At 43.8% G+C, this 20683-nt stretch overlaps 1 protein-coding gene across 1 annotated transcript in view; it reads right to left on the reverse strand.

Annotated features, from left to right (window-relative positions):
* Nucleotides 1-20683, reverse strand: part of ABLIM2 (actin binding LIM protein family member 2) — a 431671-nt gene that overhangs the window by 103080 nt on the left and 307908 nt on the right. The window contains exon 17 of the mRNA XM_029591702.1: nt 11078-11136. Coding sequence (XP_029447562.1) covers nt 11078-11136 — 59 coding nt within the window. The remainder of the gene's footprint in view (nt 1-11077; nt 11137-20683) is intronic.

A 20683-nucleotide genomic window follows, 5' to 3' on the forward strand; every position in this document is an offset into this window, starting at 1 on the left:
AGCGGTATTATGACATTCTCAGTTTTATTTATCATTCCCTTCCTAATAATTCCTAACATTCTGTTTGCTTTTTTAACTGCCGCAGCACACTGAGCCAACAATTTCAATGTATTGTCCACTACAACACCTAGATCTCTTTCCTGGTTGGTAACTCCTGGTTGGTAACATCATGAGGCAAGTGCGGATCATTAGATTTGCCAGACATTTAAACAAAGAGAAGAAGAAACAAAAGAGCTCTCTGGAAAGAACAATTAGTGAGCTAGAGGTTAGACATAAGGCTACCAGCTCCTCTGGGGTCTATACGGAATTGCTGAGGTAGAGGTGTGAACTACATTGTCTACAGATTTCTGGGGTGGAGACAGCTTTTAAATTTGCTAGACAAAAGTTCTACGAACATAGAGAAGAAATGGAAGCTTTACTGGTTAGAGTTTTCCATAAGCGTCCTCTGAAAACACTTTACATGGGGTTTGGAAGGCAAACAGTGAAGTGACACACGAACTGACCGAAATAAACTGGGCGTTCAAGGAATTTTTTACTAGTCTGTAGTCTAATCATGAGGTATGCAACCGAGATGAATTAAAAACTATTTATGGGACTAGGACTAGGGGGCACTCCATGAAGTTAGCATGTGGCACATTTAAAACTAATCAGAGAAAGTTCTTTTTCACTCAACGCACAATTAAACTCTGGAATTTGTTGCCAGAGGATGTGGTTAGTGCAGTTAGTATAGCTGTGTTTAAAAAAGGATTGGATAAGTTCTTGGAGGAGAACAAGGTTATTTATTATTTGTTAAATATTATTGATATTTCACTGTTCCTTGTAATAATGTTCATTGGTTGATTGTTATTGTTCAATGTTCTATGTAAAAAACCCCGGTCTAACCTCCCAGACCAGGGCAACCTTTTTGTTACTTGTAAACCGGATTGATTTGTATTGCATACAGGAATTCCGGTATATAAAAAAATTAAAATAAATAAATAAATAAATAAATGAATAAGTTGACAGCCACTGTTATTACTAGCAACGGTAACATGGAATAGACTTAGTTTTTGGGTACTTGCCAGGTTCTTGTGGCCTGGATTGGCCACTGTTGGAAACAGGATGTTGGGCTTGATGAACCCTTGGTCTGACCCAGTATGGCATGATCTTATGTTCTTATGTCCTTAACTTTCTTTGGCTTAATGGAACAACAGACTGAGAAACACCAATAAATGCAGAGGTGTTTTACAAGGCTATGACGGAGCTTCCAAATGGGATGTGCCCAGGGCCCAATGGGTTGGCAGAAGACTTAGATCTTTCCTGCTTATTCCTGGAATCCATTGATTCCCCGCATTCTAGAAGGGTGGGCAGATTATGGACTACTATATCTCATACTATATCTCATACACTGAAAGTATGGAAAGCGGTAGGTAAGAGATTTGGTCTCACGGTTCATACTTATAGTAAGGAGGCTACTGACTGGGCCTCAAATTTCACAGGCAGCTGTGGGAGGAAGGACTATTTTTAAATCCCTTGAAGATCTCAGCTATGAGTATGAATTGAATAGGGAATATCAGGGATATTACATGACTGTTATGGTAGCCGGCCGCGGAACCTCGCAGCCGGCCACACTCACCCCCCAAGCTGGTCTGGGTCCTCCACGCAGCTCCCCAGCTCCTGTCTCCGTGTCTTCCAGCTCCTGCCTCCGTGTGTTCCTGCTTCCTCGTATCTTCGACTTGCTCCTCTGGTTTTGACTCGGCTTGTTCTTGGATTCTGCCTCACCTGTTGTCTGCCATGACCTCTGGCTCATCTTTGGATCCTCCTGCCTGCCGCTGGCCCCAACCTCTGGTACGCTCAACTCTGCTTTCGTCTGCCGTCTTCAGACTCATCTTTGTCTGGAGATCCGCTCCTAAGTTCTGCCGGCCCTGGCACCCAAGGGCTCAACCTGAGGGGAACGTGGGCTGGTATATGTGAAGGTCCGGTTGGGTCTCCATCTCCAGCACCCACCTCCCGACGATGAGGGCCTGTAGGAAGCCCTCCTATAGGAAGCACCAACCTCATCTCGGCCCAAGGGTCCACCGACTGCACAGTGGCGTAACAGTTTGCTGAGGCCATGGACATGGCGGACCTTTCAGGCCTTCAGGCCATCCCAGGCCTACTGTTGAAAATTCAGCAGCAGCAGCAGCAGCAGCAGCAGCAGCAGCAATTCTTGGAGATATTGGCGGCCTCTACAGTGCTTGAATGCCTGCCAAGATGCCTTCGCAGCCCCGAGTCCATCTTCCGCTACACCAGCACCCGCTGTCTCCTCTCTCCGATTACCAGCTTCCCCCCCCCCCCCCCCATGGTATGCCGGTGACCCAGGGCAATACCAGGGCTTTCTCAATCAGTGCTTCATGCACTTCTCTTTGCAGCCTGCACAATTTTCTTCTGATACCGTGAAGACCATCTTCATCCTCTCCTTCCTGGATGGCAAGACTTTGGCCTGGGCATCCCCCCTATAGGAACGAGGGGATCTGCTCCTTGAGGACCTCCAATGCTTTGTCCAGGTGTTCAAGTGGACCTTTGATAATCCTGGTCGCTCGGCTGTCACTGGCTCTGATATCCTTCACCTCCGGCAAGGGGCACGGCCGCTATCCCACTATGCCATCGAGTTCTGGACCATGGCCACAGAGCTAAATTGGCGAGAGCCCTTTTATGGGGGCTTTTCCCACCTTGAGCCCTTTAAAGGAGTTGTCTTCGAGCATGCACACGCCTAGGGGAAGCATCCTGCAATGTGTGATGTTCGGTAGCATCCCACCGCAGCAAGGCCCATTGGACTAAGGATAGTGCAACCACTCACAGGGCCATCCCATGAGCGGCAAAACGTAACAGTACCCCTCCTCTAAGCTCCTCTCCAAGCCTCTTATCCTCAGCTTCTGGGGAGACATCAAAAGTACAGCTTTACCAGCTGGGATCTTGGGGAGTTCAGAATGACATCTAGGTCTTTGGACTGAACTGAAGGAGTGTCTGTTGATTGATCCTGTTTTACAGACAAGGATTTTTTGAAGGGACAAGGACGTGACTTGTAGATTGCAAGATCATTGTGTTGAATGAGGACCGCCCCTGCTGTCTTAGCAGTGGCTTCTACCTCCCTGACAACAGACTTCAGAGGTTTTGGGCAGTCAGCAGGATTGCAAAATGCTAGAGTTTCTGGTCATGTCTCAGAACATAAGCTGAATGTATACTGGAGCAGTAGATCTGGTACTTCAGACAAGGAGGTCCAGAGTGGAACACCCAGAAATAATTGCGAGGCGGCACAATGCTCCTGGTAGGATGGATACCAGTGGTTGATCTGTAAGGTGCTCCAGTCAATGGATGGTTGATGGATTCTGAGCCAGGGTATTCCAAGCACATGAGGCCTGGATGCCTTAGGTAGCACATAGAACTGAAGGATTTTTTGATTGAATCCTATCTGCATGGTGAAATGTAAGGTGGCCACAGTTACACGACTGGGTAAGGGTTCTTTGTAGATGAAAGAAATAATACAAGGGATGGTCAAGCTGGTAGTAGGGCATCCACATTTGCATAACAGTGAGTCCTGAATAAAGTTGCCCTGGTTCCAGAATCTATCAAGCTTTCAGTTTGAACTGAATGTTTTCCGAATGTGAGGGAGACCAGTATCATTAATTATGGTGGTGAAACACTCCCCTCCCAATTAGGCTTCTTCTTACAGAGGTTTCTGGTCTTTCAGGACAATGGCTAACAAAATGTCCCTGTGCTGCACAATAGAGGCAGAGATTGTGCAGTCTTCCCCTCTGTTTTCCATCTACCAAGAGTCGTGTGTTGCCCAATTGCATGGGTTGTTTGATGGCAACAACCCTCGCTGGCTCTAGAGTGGACTCTAGGGGGTTTAGAGGCTTAGGGGCCACAGGAATTGTTAGATGGGAGGCCTTCTTCTCTCGAGTTTGTTCCTGAAATCTCAGATCTATTCGAATAGCCAAGACAATAAGTGATTCTGAGGAAAGGGGAAGATCCTGAGCTGCTAGTTCATCTTTTATTCTCCCAAATAAGCCTTGCCAACCAAGTTCAGAAGTCAAGATATGAAATTCCATTGCATACTTGCCCATTGATGAATACAAAGAATTTCTGTGGCAGTGGATGAAATATGTCCAGGTTGGTCAAAGATCAGGCAAAACTGTTGTGTGATGATATCCAAATTCCTGAGAAGTAGGTTATCGTTCCCTCAAGGGAATGAGAATGGGTGAGAATGGGTTCATCCAACAAGGAAAGAATATGTATAATCTTGATATGATAAGAAAAAAACTGTTGTGAGCAACATAAGCATGAGCCCTTTTTGTCATGGTGCAATTGACACGACCTCAGGGGTGGAGCCTTAAAGTCTGTGCTGACAGCAGGCGAAAGAGTCTTTGCACAGGCCAGACTAAGAGAAGGTCCAGAAGTATGTAACTACAGACAGAGCTGAAGGGCAGGCTAGACTGAAGACGAAGCAAGGCTAAAGGTGGGCCTCAGACAGGCTTGGATGAAAGCTAGCTGAAGGCTGCAGCAGAGGCTGAAGCTGAAGACTGGCTTGGACAAAGGAAGGCTGAAGACTGGCTGAGGCTGAAGGTGAAGACAAGCTGAAGACTGGTTGAGGTGGAAGGTGAACATGAAGGCAAACGGTGGCTGAGGCTGAAGACGAAGACGAAGGCAGACTGAAGATAAGGCAAGCTTGGGCTGAAGACAAGGCAGGCTTTGGCTGAAGACTGGAGCAAGGCTGAAGACTGACAGATGACCTTTGCTGAGGCAATGAAGAAATGTTGAGCCTTTTTATAGAGCAAAGAGTCATGACATCATCTTAGAGTGCCTCAGGCTTTTCCCACCATGAGCCCTTTAAAGGAGTTGACTTTAGTCACCTGCAAACCTAGAGGAAGGTCCGGGCACAGGGATGCTGGCAACGTCCTGTCTTGTGCACAGTTTGGCGGCATTCCACCATGGCTAGGCCTGCTGGCTTCAGGATAAGTGCAGTCACGCACGTGGCTGACCTGTGAGCGGCATAATATAACAGTGGCTAGTGGGTCGCAGCATGAGAATGCATGCTGAATTGAGCACAGATTCTGATGGAAGATCCCAGCAATTCTCAAAAAACAGGAATCTTCCAGGGGGAGAACAGAATAGAAATTTCGGACCCTGCATGGTACTCACCATTAAGAGTATTAGTTTTTATGCTAAAAGAACTGTTTGTTGAGGACTTGCTTGTTGCATGAGGGCCAGTTTATGCAAAGTTGACCCAAAAATGAACATTTTCTGTGTGTTATCTTTTATTTTGTGAAGTATATGTGTACCACAGTTAATGAGTCCTTTGGCTGTGGCTTGGTTGATGTAGCCTGATAGGCGAATCTACCAGAACCACGCTGACAGCTGGCGGACATGCCCTACAGGGACTGGAACTGGGCTTCATCTTTACCAGCCTTTTCCCCGTGGGTTGAGCCTTTGGGCTCCAGGGGCCACCAGACTTAGGCGAGGGTCCCAAGAGGGGTGGGTCAGTGAGAGTCCAGGAACAAGCAGTGGTTTAGGGCTGGCAATAAAGAAGCAAGGTGCAGATGCAGGCCGAAGTCGAGTGAGGCATCAGGCAAGAGATTGGTTAAGGTCCAAAGTAGAGGTCAGTACCTGGTGGCAGGTAGGAGAATGATCAAGGTATGTAGAGGTGGTCAGTACCAGGTGGCGGGCAGGAGAGTAGTCTAGGTCCATAGCAGAGGTCAGTCCCAGGAGGCAGGCAAGAGATGGATGGACCAGACAAGAGAAAGGGGACCAAGACACAGGCAGGGTGGACAGACAAGAAAAGGTAGACGAGGCAAGGCAGGACAGGATACAACAAGGCAAAGAGACGAGTCAAGGCAAGTGACAGCAAGGAAGAGAGGCAAGATAGTTGGGCAAGGTAGGGGCACAGCAAATAGCCTCACATACTGTAGCGCAGGAGGACCTGTTGCTGAGGGATCGTCTGGAACAAGAGTCAAACTTATATCCTTCGGCAGAACAGATATCATCAGCAGGCTTCAGCTTTCCTGCTGAGGGGCCTTTAAGATGCAGCCTGATACGCACATGCATGCCTCAGGCAGGCCATGAGTGGTGTTCGTCAGTGGTGTCAATGTCGCATAGGAAAGTAGATGAGATATTGGGGATGAGTGCTACTGGTCGCGGGACTGTTCTATGACTGGCAAAATGTTACAGTGTGTTTATGCTTTTTTTTCAGATGGGGGAGAATTGAAGTTACTCCTTTTGGATCTTTTAGATTTTGTTTGGGCATTACTTGAATTAAGGGGAATCTGATCCCTGAAGATTAGCTAAACAAGAGGGCAAGAAGAACAGATGATTGAAGAAAATGGACAATTATTACTTGCTGCTTAGAATGAGCTTAATATTATATTGGGCCTTTATTAATGGTGATTAATAAGAATTTATTGATGAGATGTTCTATGCAGTGAAAAATGTTTGCACAAAAAAGTATGTAAAAACCATAAAATTCTATAACGGGGTGACCAACGCCAATTCTCAAGAGACAGGTTTTCAGGATATCCATAATGAATATGCATGAGATAGATTTGTATGCATACCTCCACTGAATGCATATCTCCCTCATATATATTCATTGTGGATATCCTGAAAACTCGGCCTCTTTGTGGATCGGAGTTGGCCATCCCCTAAGAACATAAGACATTGCCATGCTGGGTCAGACCAAGGATCCATCAAGCCCAGCATCCTGTTTCCAACAGAGGCCAAACCAGGTCACAAGAACCTGGCAATTACCCAAACACTAAGCCATGCTACTGATGCAATTAATAGCAGTAGCTATTCCCTAAGTAAACTTGATTAATAGCAGTTAATGGACTTCTCCTCCAAGAACTTATCCAAACCTTTTTTGAACCCAGCTACACTAACTGCACTACAGCTACTACCCTGTTCTATAACATTTGTTCCAAACATCTCACTTAGTCTCTTACTTCTTATTTCTTTCTATGGTATACTTTTAAGTAAAGTGAGTAATCTTATGTGTCATTTTTTTTCAGGAGAGAGTTACCAGAGTTGGAAGAAGACTTTGTTTACTAAACTTGATTTGTCTAGGATATAGAGCACAGAAGTATTGTCTCCAATCAGAAGTGGTCTTTTCTCCTCTCGGAGACTACACATAAGAGGTGTGGTGATTTATCTCTGCACAAGAGAGGTGTGGTGATTTATCTAACCCAAAGACTATGCTGGTGATATGGAGTGCTTTCTTCCCACCCAGCAGATTAGAGCTAAGAAGATGTGGACTGTTTCCTGCTAGTCCCTCGTAGTGACAAGTGAAAGGATGTAGTATGAACTCAGTTTTTGCCAGCTTCTTGAGTAGCTGGTATATGAAAGTGATTTGGATTATGGATAACGTTTTGGTAACCCATGTTTTGTATAAGAATTTGTTGCTCCCCTTCTTCATGTCACAGAATGAAAGTGTAATGACCCACTGGGTTCATTATCAGTAATGCCCTTAGTTACTCTTGTTTAGCCAGACAGGGAGGTTAGATAAATGGGGAGGCACCATTCCTTACAGCTACTCCCCTTGAGGGAGCTGGGATGGCCATCCCCTTGCAAGGATTTAAAAGCAGCGTTCTTGCGAGATATTGGAGTAAGGAGTTAGGTAGCAATACAGGTGTGTTTTTCTAAGTTGGTTTTTGCGCCTACTCAGAGGATCCAGGCAAGTCCTGCTGAGCAAGGTCGGGAGGCTGCATTACCAGTCCACTAACTGGCTGGTTGGGCTTATCTCTGGGTTGTTTTTTCAGGTTTTGGACATTTTCATGGCAGGACGCCTTGAGAGACCCTGGGGAGAGGGCATGGGGAACTCTGTCCCTGGGGGCCCAGGATAAGGAAGACCTGCCCCTCTGCAACCTCCACAGGGATCAAAGGAATGGTAGTGACCTAATTCAAGGACCTTCTGGTGTTTTGGGGCAAGGAATTTTGTTAGAAGAGCCAGGAGGAAGATTTTTGCTGCCCCTTCCTACCCATGGAGGAACATCAAGAGCTGCATGTTCCCAAAAGGATCCCGGCCATCGTGGGATTCAGAGAGAGAAAGAAACCTTTTCTAATTGTAAGTAATACCAGCTTGAAACCTATTGAGGACACCCACTTGGAATCTTCATCCTTGGGGAGAGAGACATTTGGACTCTCTGTGCACAGACTGAGTAATCCAGTTTTAGCTTTGGAGGGGTTTTCCTGCCTAAATAAGGATATCTTGCCTGTCTGGGAATCTCATTTAATCTAAGTCCTTAAGGGTGAATATTTCCCAGCCCTGGCAATAAAGACCCTGGCACAGATTGAGAGAAAAGACTGTATGCTGAAAAAACCCTAGCTGTGGTGGTAAGGACTGTGTTAATTGTGCTATACATTTATTCTTACTCATCATCAGTAAAGTATTTATTTTGGACACTCGACTCTGGGTCTCCAGTGTTTGTTGGCACTCACAACAACATCCCTAGTGAAGAATCAAAATATACCTCTTCCTGGGAAAAGTAATTTTAATGGCACCCCTGTCACTCTGGACCTAGGAGGAGAGATTCCTTCCCTCCCCCCACCCCACCATCCAAAAAGGACTCAGAGCCTGGGGATAAAGAGAGACTGTATAAGAGCTAGCCTGAGTGATCCAGCTCTGAAAAACACAAATTCTTTTATGGCCCCATTGGTGTGTAGCCAGCACCCAGGGATGGGGGTTATAGAAGTTACAAATTAGTAATGGGTAATATCTGGTTACAGACTCTCCCATGAAGTCTGAAGGATTGATGTGCCTGCGACACTTTAATCTACTGCTGTTTATGTTTTTTTTTTTGGCTAAAGAAAAATTCAGTGTAATGTTAAATGTTGTGTGTCATGTCTTAACCATTCTTTGTCAGCAAGTGGCAGCATTCTTTGACATTTTCCAGCTGGTCCTCCTGTGCTGGACATGGAGTATCAAGACAGCTGCTTGGAGTTTCACACCTATATGAATCCATCTGTTATGTTACTGCTACTTCTATTGTGCAATGTATTTGCCTTTTGGTGTTTAAGTGGGTTGTAGAGTATGGGAAAAAAGTCTTTTGTGATTTCTCACATTTTCCTTTTTTGTTTGGATAGCGGTGAGTGTAAACTCCTTAAGGGTTCTCTATAGAGAGCTATACTTTAGAACTAGGAACTTTCTAGCAATGAGAGACTCGGGGCGTGTAGGTATAAGGTTCAGTGATATGAAGGCTCTTCCCTTAAAGGGAATGGGCACAATTTGAGAGTATGTAGGGTGTTCCCACAAGCAGTGGGGAGGAATCTTGAGGAATCTGTGTGAGGAGTCTGGCAGAAGTTGTGAAGATGAGTCTTGGGGAATCTTTGGAATTCCTAGGGAGTTTTCTGAGAGAAACTGAAGAAAGTGTCTTGGTGGGTTGTTGTTTTTTTTCCTGGGAGCCCTGGTAGGGCATCAAAAGGTGATGTTCCTAGCCTGGTGTCCCAGCAGTTGTGAGTGGAAGAGGAAGACTTTTTCATGAAAAATATGGCATAAATCTGGGAACTTCTAACCAATAGAAGCAAGTAGGAAGATTTGTCTGGGGTTATTCTGCTGTTTGTAGGTACTTTGAAGAGTTTCAAAGAGGACTTTGTACTTTCTCCCTGGGGCTTGCTGGGAAAGGGGTGGCTGCTCTTGGAATTTTTTGTGACTTAATTAGCATAAGAACTTTGTCTGTCTTTTGGATATTTCAGAGAACTGTAAGCTGTTTTCTGCCTATTGTTTTGTTTTTTTTGAATTGTGGACTTCTTGTATTGCTTGAGACTATGCCAATTTATTTTTGTTTAGTAAATTGTCTTCTGTCTAGAGCATTCCTTTTGGTGTGCTTTAACAATCTCCTACTGGCCTTGCAAAAGTATTCCTACCCCCATTCCATGGGGCCCATCTTCGAGTTACTTTTCCTTACCCTTCCAGAGCTCTGCAGGGGTGGGAAGGTGGCCCATTCCCCCAAAGGGGAGGGGGGGGAGGTACATAAAAGCTGGAAATGTTTGCCACTGAGCTTCAGAATTTTCTAATTGTCACCACAGAATCGACCCCTGAGCTGCTACAGCAAACTGAGGCTTGTACTCCCTGTTGTTGGGAAGGGGGCAGGGCAGACGTACTAACAGTAGCTAGGGGTGGCAAAAAATCTAAGACCGTGATTGCCAATGATATGGCTCCCTTATGATGGCACATCTGTAGATTCTTATGCTTCCATTTAATTATGAGGAGAATGCACACCTCAGCAAAGAAAGCTTTAACTAAATGCTCTTGACACATAAACCCAAAAGGGGAATGATTAGCAATCTGACATTTTGTCCAATGACTGTGGATATGTTTGGATCAGAAATATTAGATCATAGATACAGATATGTGCAAAATTCATTGCAAGGCGTATTAATGATGGCCTTCCATTGCCATCATTAATACAGACACCAGGCATTCCAGTCTCTCTGTATTCTTCTTTAATGCACAACTGGTATTTCAGTGTTACCAAGCTCTCCATCCTCAGTACTACTGCACATCTAACCATTCTACATTTAAGTATATTTTATTGCATTTTGAAAAATGAAAGTCTTGACATTACTCACTGTTCTAATGTGTCTTCAATTTTTTTAAATTAAAAAAAAAAACCATCATGAAAATCTTAAAACAAATCTGTCTTGAATATGTAAACTTACTGAACACATGACCAGCTTTTCCTCCTTTCTCAGCCAGCCATTCCCTTTCCCTGTATAGCTCTATCTGGTACATTAAACCTCACTTAAGGTAACAACACTTGTCTCTCTTTACCTTTGCACTAACTTTTCACACACATAGCAGTTCTACACTTTAGTCCTTGTAATTGTATTTCTTAAAGAAATTGTTGAATACAAACGGAGCTTCTTGTTCAGGGATACTAGAAAGAAAATGACAGGGGCTCAGCAAAAAAACAATGAAAGCTGACTTGGGGTGAATTATTCAATTGTGAGGTTTAGTTTGAGTTGCGTTAGCCAAAAACAAATGCCGCAGCTTTCTTTACTGTTAATTAATAATAGATGCAAATATCGATAGTTTAAAGCAAATGAGGCATATCAGAAATGCACCTACCCTATGTAAGCCATTTTTGCCATATCCGGGGAGAGAAGCAGATTTAGAATATGGGAATCCTAAAAGAGAGAAGGAGAAAACTGTTTAAGTAATGCAGGACACTATCTCCTTAAAATCATCTGGGCAGGGTACATCAACACATGATGTAAAATAGCCCAGCCTTCTTATCATCGTGGGATTCTGCACCCTGGCTGAATTTGCTCTGTTTTTGAAGGATAATGCCTGGACGTTTTGTACATGGTACTTTGCTGCCAATCGCACAGCAGGACATGCCCCTTGAATAAAGGTGTTGCATCACATTAGCTGAAAAACATTCTCTGTTATCATAGTCTGTTATAGAGCAGGCATGGCCAACTCTGATCCCCTAGAGCCACAAACAGGCCTGGTATCCTGAAATCCACAATGAATATGCATGAGACTGATTTGCATGCACCGCCTCCATTGCTTGCAAATCTACCTCATGCATATTCATTTTGGACATCCTGAAAACCAGGCCTGTTTGTGGCTCTTGAGGACTGGAGTTGGTCACCCTGCTATAGTGAGCAATAACAAAAGCCCTTTCAGTGATTAAAAGGCTATTTTACCCATGAAAATGGGCTTTTTGGTTAATGTTCATCCTATATTGAGGTAAAACCACCCGCGTAGGTCAGCAGCATTGCTACTTTTACCCATATATCTTCAGAGGCATTCACAGGGAGGTTTGGTCAGGAAAGGTTCTTACATGGGACGTTTGGAATAATACATTTGCCTTATACAAGTAATGGCACAGCAAACAGGTGCAAATTTGTGCAGGTAATTTCTATGGAGCAATAATCAAAGCAAAACTCTCCATGTAGCGTTGCATTGATTATATCGGCAAACCACGCAGGTGAAAACTACCTGCTGGGCAGTCCTGCTGGCCTACCCAAAGAGTGGGCAGTTTGATTATCTTCTCCTTAATGAATAAAATCTGCTATACATGATCATCTCAGAAAACTGGAGAGAGTCAAATCCAAAATGATTATTTCTAGGCCTCTAAGTGATGAGCTTGGCAGCTATTATTCTTGTGCAACATATCAGATTATTTTTCTTTTTCAACCCCACAGATTCTGCTATTTTGTTAAAATACACTCTTAAGGCATATCAAGACTATAATGCGGTAGGCAATTTTCAGAAAGATTTTTGTGAGTAAACAGGTGTTTCCCACGGGAAGACGCTTTGGAATATTATGCATGCTATCTTGGGGGCAAGGTTAGAGCACACACACACACGAGGATTTCATTTTGCCTTTGACTTTCTAATTGCAAAGTAGGTAAGGTAAAGAATCCCCGCTGCACTAGCCCTCCACCAGAATTTTTCAAAGGGTATCTCTGTGGGGCATTTTCCTTTGAAAACTGGCTTGCTACAAAATAGCCGCAGGTCTGCAGGCCAATTGCAGGCATATGTATGGAGATAACACTTATGAGAACTTGACTAACATCTTTCACAACCAGCTGTGATTCTAATGGAGGCAATTTGCCTCATTTTATGGCTTTGCAAAATCTGATGTGATCTTTCATAGCTCCCCCCCCCCCAGGCCTTTCTTTCCCCTGTGCAGCTTGGTGCCTTGGTTTTGAAATCCCCAGCAAGCTTGGGAACCTCGTGTCATTTTCACATCTTGATGCGGTCAATGCTCTCTGCTGTGACAGGAGCGCACAGTGAAATGAACAAAGTTGCAGCTTCTGATCATCTGTAATTTCTCCATTTAGAAGAAAAAAAAAAAAGAATACATGACTTTGAAGGGGTAAAAAAGCGAGCAGAGATACACTGTAAAACCACAAAGAGATAAATTATTTCTTGTTAAAGCTAGAGTGGACGAGCCTGAATTGAAGTAAGTTTCCTTTTAACTGGAAAGAGCAGCAGTTGTAAGCTATATTTTATCTCCATATTTGCACTACTATTTTGCTCCATGGAGTTTAGCATATTGCTGCTCCAGTGACTTTAGCTCATCCTAATCTCTAGAGAAATACAAAGAACCCAAGAACTGAAATACTGGACCAGATCAAGGTTCTATCTAGCCCAGCACCATAGTTCCCACTAAGCTGAGCGTGTGAACGACGGCTCATATTTCGGAGCATCGCTTACAGGTTTTACATGGTCACTCTCTTTGTACTATATACAGAAATGCAACGCTAATGTCGGCATTCAAACAATTGTTTGTTTAAAAAAAATTGTTGCTCACATGAAAAAAAATCAGCACACACCTAGTCACTCCTTGGAGGGAGCAGCACCCAGCAGGTAGTTACAAGCAATGTGTAAGAGAGGAGCATGTACAAAGTAATCCATCCCCTATTATTCTCCATCCGGTTTCCAGTAGTCATGGCTTTTAGTGATGTACCGAACCCAAGTAGAGATCTTGGACTATTATTATTTTTTTAAATCTCTCTTTGACCTGCCTAATTCCTTTCGTGATTGTACGTACCTCTACTACATTGCCCCTCCAATCTCACGTTGTCTCCTCATAAAGAAAAAACAGGGGAAGACATGCTCAGGTAGACTGCTGGTAGAAAAGGGCCACTACTTGTGGAGCAATGCTATATCTGCTGAGGAAAATGGTGCTACCAAATAATCGGCTGAAAAAACACGGCAGAAGCAGAATCCTTACAGTTAAATGGGAAACTGCTGGCACTTTATAATGATTGAACAATAAAATTCTTTGTACTTTGCCCTAACAGTTGTTCTTTACATTTTTTTCTCAATCCAGAGAGACCACAGGGAGTCAGATTTTCAACACATGTGCTTGGGGCAATACAGTTGAAAATAGGCCCTGTGAATCTATACAGAGCTTCCCAACTCTGTTGTGATGACCCCAGAGGCAGTCAAGGTTGCAGACTATCCATAATGAATATGAATGAGATACATTTTCATAGTCATAGTGGATATTCTGAGAATCCAACTGACCTTGGAGTCACCAGGACTGTTTTGGGAAACCCTAACATACAGTTGCTACCAACTGAGAATTTTTATCTAAACATTCTGAGGTCAATATTCAAAAGCCATTTAGATGGAAAACTGAAAAGTTATCTATCTAAATGGCTATCCAGCTATATTTAAAGCTGGGGGCTGTTCCAGGGGCAGGCGGGAGGCATTTTTGGGCGGGCCAGAGTTAGCCACATAAGTTATGAGGCTAACTCTGGTTGCGCCATTGTTGTAGGCATAGACCCTTGGACCGAGGTGGAGTTGGTGCATCCCGCAGAGTGGAGCCCTGCAGGTTCCCTCCATCAGCTAGCGGAGTCAGCCTAAGCAAAGACCCAACTGTACCAGCCCACATTCCCCTTATGTTGAGCCCTCAGGCCTGCCAGGGCTGGCAGGTCTTAGGTGGGGGATTCTGCTGACACAGAGAAGTTCCTTGGCAAATCAGGACTGCAAGAGAAGTCTAAGACAGGCTTGGACTGGAGCAGGTGGCATTCGAGAGAAGTCCAGTAAGCAAGCCAAGTTCAAAGCCAAAGATCCATCCAAGGGAAGGTGGGACAGATAGACAGGACAGGAGGATGAGGAGCAACACAAGAGCAAGGCACACTGAAGAACTGAAGACTGACCACAACCACTAATAGAAGAGATGAAGACTACAAGAACCGAAGACCAGGACAAAGAGCCGTAACTGAAGAAGAGAATGAGGTACAAGAACACTGAAGATGCAGATGAGGAACCGGAACACTCAGGAACCAAAGATAGGACACTGGCAACTCACACCACTGAGAAGCAGGCTGACCTGTTGCCAAGGCACCTGAATCATGCTAAGAGAGGCTTTTTATAGGCCTCAGTAGCAGATGTCATCAGTAGGGGCTGCAGGGGATTTCCTACCGCTGCTCTGTAAATCCTGAAGTAAGCTGCGCGCTTAAGGCAGTGCTCAGTATAGGAAGTCAGCAGCGGTGTCCAGCCTCATCAAGGGAAGAGAGGCTGGCCTGAAGAAATTGGTGGAAGGGCAGCTGACCTGGGAGACGTCGTCAGCGACCCGCTGCATACGCTGGCGGCACCCCACTGCAAGTCGGGTCAGAGGTAAGAGTGGTGTCCACAAAGCAGCCTGTAGACCTCAACTGCAACAGCCATAGGATTGTCTTAAAATTGGCTGAATATAATTATCCGGCTAACTTTAAGATAGCTGAGGATATTCAGTGGGGATGGCCATGCCATCGAATATCAGCATTATCAGGCCGATACTTTAAAAGTTGCTGGAGAGCGGGCGAGTGCCCACTCTACTGTGCGCGCGATTCAGTAAAAAAAAATATTCAAATTAGGGCTCACGATAAAAAGAGGCGCTAGGGACACTAGCGCGTTCCTAGCGCCTCTTTTTTGACAGGAGCGATGACTGTCAGCGAGTTTGACAGCCGACGCTCAATTTTGCCAGCGTCGGTTCTCAAACCCGCTGACAGCCACGGGTTCAGAAACTGGACATCGGAAAAATTGAGCGTCCAGTTTTCAACCCGTGGGCCGATTTAAATTTTTTTTTTTTATTTAAAATTATTTTTAACTTTTGGGACCTCCGACTTAATATCGCCATGTTATTAAATTGGAGGGTGTACAGAAAAGCAGTTTTTACTGCTTTTCTGTACGCTTTCCTGGTGCCGGCAGAAATTAACGCCTTCCTTTGGGTAGGCGCTAATTTCTGAAGGTAAAATGTGCGGCTTGGCTGCACATTTTACTTACTGAATCGCGCGGGAATAACTAATAGGGCCATGAACATGCATTTGCATGTTGCGGGCGCTATTAGTTTCAGGGGGGTTGGATGCGTGTTTTCGACACACTATTACCCCTTACTGAATAAGGGGTAAAGCTAGCGTGTCGAAAACGCACGTCCAAACACGGGTTAACAGTGCGCTCCACCGGAGAGCACTGTACTGTATCGGCATGTACGTTAGCTGGATAGCTATATCCGGCTAACTTAACTAGCCACTCCTTGGCTGAATATCGACCTCTCTATGTCAAGTTTAACTACAGCATGATATAAATATACATAAAAATACTTATCTACAAAGGCAAACTTATTACATGTACTCAGATGCAGTATCGTATCCTGTCTTTTCTCTTTTAATGTATTTTTAATGTAATACTGTAGCTGAGGGCCCGTTTTTTAGGATTTCTAATGTAGGGTATCCATTTACTCAGCTAACATATAGCCAGTAGCTTACCCCCTCTATTTTGGATATCACTGGACATAGGAAGGGTAACTTTATAACTCTGCATATAGTAAATAAAGTCCTCATATACATACAAACTTTATCTAGGATTTTCAAAGCAAACATATGTGTATAAGTTAGTTTTGAAAATCCCTAATTGTGCACATAGAAAATCCCAGAATTGTGCACATAGAAAATTATACCTGCTTCAAGCAGGGCATAACTTGTGTATGGTAACTTACAGGCATGCTTTTTTAATCTGAAAGTACACATGTGAGTGATATCCCTATCCCAACTCTGCCCTCCCAAATACCTACTCCTAATGCATGTACAAATTCTGTGCAAAACTGTTATGTGAGTACTGTTACATGCACCGGCCTCCAGTTGAATTTCAAAGTGCCACTTATATGAGTAAGAATTTCATGTGCATAAGCTGCTTTGAAAATCAGGCTATAAAAGCCTCTGCCACTCAATTTCACATTAACATTAATAACAAAGTATTAATGCACACTTTAACTGCTGGTAATTAATGCACACTTTAACTGCTGGTAGCTCTTGAGAATGGTTGGTTTGTGGAATATTTAAAGTAAGTACCATATATATTTGGAGAGATCACTTCTATGTCATTCCTTCAAACTTTACTAAGGTTGATAGTGGAGGAAAATCAATAAAATCAAACACAGTTGGCTCCCTTTTTGGCATTCCCACCAGAGAGATTAAAGGCCGAGACAGCATGGGAACCAAACTCTACCGCCCTGTCTGTATGTATCAAGACATTATTTCCCATGCTGTTAATGTGGCATCTTTTGGAAATGATTCTGTAACACTGTACATAAATTAGCTGGAATATATTTGCATAATTTACACTAATTTTCAAAATGAATTTACAAGCATAAGTCTGTTTTGAAAATTATCCCTGCAAAACTATGTGCACGCAATTACAACTGCTATATGGTATGTGTAGTTTTACCAAATTAATGCATAGTTTTTAAAATAAATAGGCAAGGAAGTCCCAAGTTCACCCAGCCTCCACTCCCTGGATGCATAAACCCAAGGGAAACGTACAGGATTGGATGTGAAATTCTTTTAAGCACAAAGGAAGAGCAGGTGTAGGGGTAATTGTATCTTATGATCTTAAGGTGGCCAAACAGGTGGATAAAGCTATGGTAAAAGCCAGAAAGATGCTTGGCTGCATAGGTCCCTGGTGAAACCTCACTTGGAATACTGTGTACAATTCTGGAGACTGCACCTTCAAAAGGATATAAACAGGATGGAGTCTGTTTAGAGAGTGGCTACTAAAAAGGACACTGGTCTTCATTCTAAAGCATATGGGGATAAACGTAAAGATCTAAACATATACTCTAGAGGAAAGGCGAGATAAGGGAGATATGATAGCGACATTCATGCACAGGAGGTGAGCCTTTTTCAACAGAAAGGAGGCTCTAAAATGAGGGGTCATGTGATGAGGTTGAAAGAAGGTAGATTCAAGAGAGGAGAGGATCACCTTGCTGGTGGCTGAAAGGAATCAGTAAGTTTTTGCTTGGGACATTGACATTGACTTTTTTAAAAGTATTGGGGCAAAGTTAACTATTTGGGAATATTATTTAGTGTGTTTGTGTGTTTGTGCCTTTAATAGTCAGTCAGTGAATAAAACAAGTTAGACTGTTTGCATTTTTAAATAGTCAGTCAATAAGGTAGCAGTAGGTAAGCAGTAAATACACAAGTTAGACTGTTTGTATTTTTAGTCAGTCAATAAGGTAGCAGTAGGTTGGCAGTGAATAAATAAACACGTTAGACTGTTTGTATTTAGTCAGTCAATAAGGTAGCAGTAGGTAGTGTGTTTATTTTTTAAAAGTCTGCCTGACTATTAAAGTGTCCTCCAGACTTTTAAAGAGCTAAGTGTTTTATTTAATAAATAACTGAGTGCATTGTATTGAAAAACAAAAAAAAAACACAAAAAAAAAACCCCCCACAAAAAAGTAGCCAGAAGCTAGAAATAAGCTAGGAGCAGTATATACCAAAGTAAAAAAGTTGAATAGTTCAGCTCAGTTACTCACCTTGGAAAGGTGTTGAGGTAGTGTGATTAGGTTTGAATAGAGAACAACATTTGTTAATCAAGGGAGCTGTGAGTCACTCAGGCTGACTAACTAAAGTTAGACTGTTTGTAATTCCCAACCCTCCCACCCCTCGCCCACCCACCCCAAGCTCATCCCTTAATTTATAGGCAGGTGCCACTTGCACAAAAAAAACCCCCAAAAAAAACCCCATCAACAAAAACTTTATTGAGAATTCGATCAGACCCCAGTAGGCCACTACCAGACATATAGTGAATTCACTAATACATTTAAAGGAACTTAGACACATTCCTACTCCCATAGCAACCTAAAACTTAACTAGGAACTGATCAAAATTGAGATGAAGGCAGCAGTCCAGCAGCAAGAGGGGGGCTTCCCAGTCTTTTGCATTGAGTGTCACATGTATGATTTTTTACCCACCGGTGAGAAGTTGTACATGTGCATGCGATGCAAAGAGCTCCTGGCTCTCAGAGAACGAGTCCGATCTCTGGAGGCTAGAGTGGCAGACCTGGAGGAGCTGAGGGAGACAGAGAGGTATATAGATGAGACCTTCAGGGACATAGTAGTCCAGTCCCAACTTCAGACTGGCAGCCCTGGTGCTGCCTTGGAGGAAGAAGGTCTCATAATGGGAGAGCACCAACCAGATGTAGCAGGAAAGGATCCTGTAGCAAGGACCTGCTCTCTAGGTGATGCATTGTCCTTTCGCACTGAGGATATCTCCCCAAGGCCTACTGCCCAGGAGGGAAGGGTTAGGTCGGCCGTCATAGTTGGTGATTCGATTATTAGGAATGTAGATAGCTGGGTGGCTGGTGGGCGTGAGGATCGCCTGGTAACATGCCTACCTGGTGCGAAGGTGGCGGACCTCACGCGTCACCTAGACAGGATTTTAGACAGTGCTGGGGAGGAGCCGGCTGTCGTGGTACACGTGGGTACCAACGACATAGGAAAATGTGGGAGGGAGGTTCTGGAAGCCAAATTTAGGCTCTTAGGTAGAAAGATTAAATCCAGAACCTCCAGGGTAGCATTCTCTGAAATGCTCCCTGTTCCACGCGCAGGTCACCAGAGGCAGGCAGAGCTCCGGAGTCTCAATGCGTGGATGAGACGATGGTGCAAGGAAGAGGGATTCAGTTTTGTTAGGAACTGGGGAACCTTTTGGGGAAGGGGGAGTCTCTTCCGAAGGGATGGGCTCCACCTTAACCAGGGTGGAACCAGACTGCTGGCGCAAACCTTTAAAAAGGAGATAGAGCAGCTTTTAAACTAGAACAAAGGGGAAAGCCGACAGACGCTCAGCAGCGCATGGTTCGGAGAGATGTATCTTTAAAGGATACTAATGATGCATTAGAATTAGGGCATCCCGACAGTGAGGTTCCAATAATTAGAAAAGTAGTCCAAGTGCCTGTAACTAAAAACTCACCTGAGCTAAAAAATTCTAACTTATCCCTATCAATTAAAAAGCAGAATAAAAATACAATCAAAAAACAAACTTTGAAATGTTTGTATGCTAATGCCAGAAGTCTAAGAAGTAAGATGGGAGAACTAGAATGTATAGCAGTAAATGATGACATAGACTTAATTGGCATCTCAGAGACATGGTGGAAAGAGGATAACCAATGGGACAGTGCTATACCGGGGTACAAATTATATCGCAATGACAGAGAGGAGCAGTCGGGAGGAGGTGTGGCGCTTTATGTCCGGGATGGCATAGAGTCCAACAGGATAAACATCCTGCAGGAGACTAAATACAAAATTGAATCTTTATGGGTAGAAATCCCTTGTGTATCAGGGAAGACTACAGTGATAGGGGTATACTACCGTCCACCTGGTCAAGATGGTGAGATGGACAGTGAAATGCTAAGAGAAATTAGGGAAGCTAACCAAATTGGTAGTGCAGTAATAATGGGAGACTTCAATTACCCCAATATAGACTGGGTAAATGTATCATCGGGTCACGCTAGAGAGATAACGTTCCTGGATGGAATAAATGATAGGTTTATGGAGCAATTGGTTCAGGAACCGACGAGAGAGGGAGCAATTTTAGATCTAATTCTCAGTGGAGCACAGGACTTGGTGAGAGAGGTAACGGTGGTGGGGCCACTTGGCAATAGTGATCATAATATGATCAAATTTGATTTAATGACTGGAAAAGGAACAGTGTGCAAATCCAAGGCTCTCGTGCTAAACTTTCAAAAGGGAAACTTTGATAAAATGAGAAAAATTGTTAGAAAAAAACTGAAAGGAGCAGCTACAAAAGTAAAAAATGTCCAAGAGGCGTGGTCATTGTTAAAAAATACCATTCTAGAAGCACAGTCCAGATGTATTCCACACATTAAGAAAGGTGGAAAGAAGGCAAAACGATTACCGGCATGGTTAAAAGGGGAGGTGAAAGAAGCTATTTT

Source organism: Rhinatrema bivittatum, chromosome 1 (assembly GCF_901001135.1).
Source record: "Rhinatrema bivittatum chromosome 1, aRhiBiv1.1, whole genome shotgun sequence".
NCBI classification, from domain to species: domain Eukaryota; kingdom Metazoa; phylum Chordata; class Amphibia; order Gymnophiona; family Rhinatrematidae; genus Rhinatrema; species Rhinatrema bivittatum.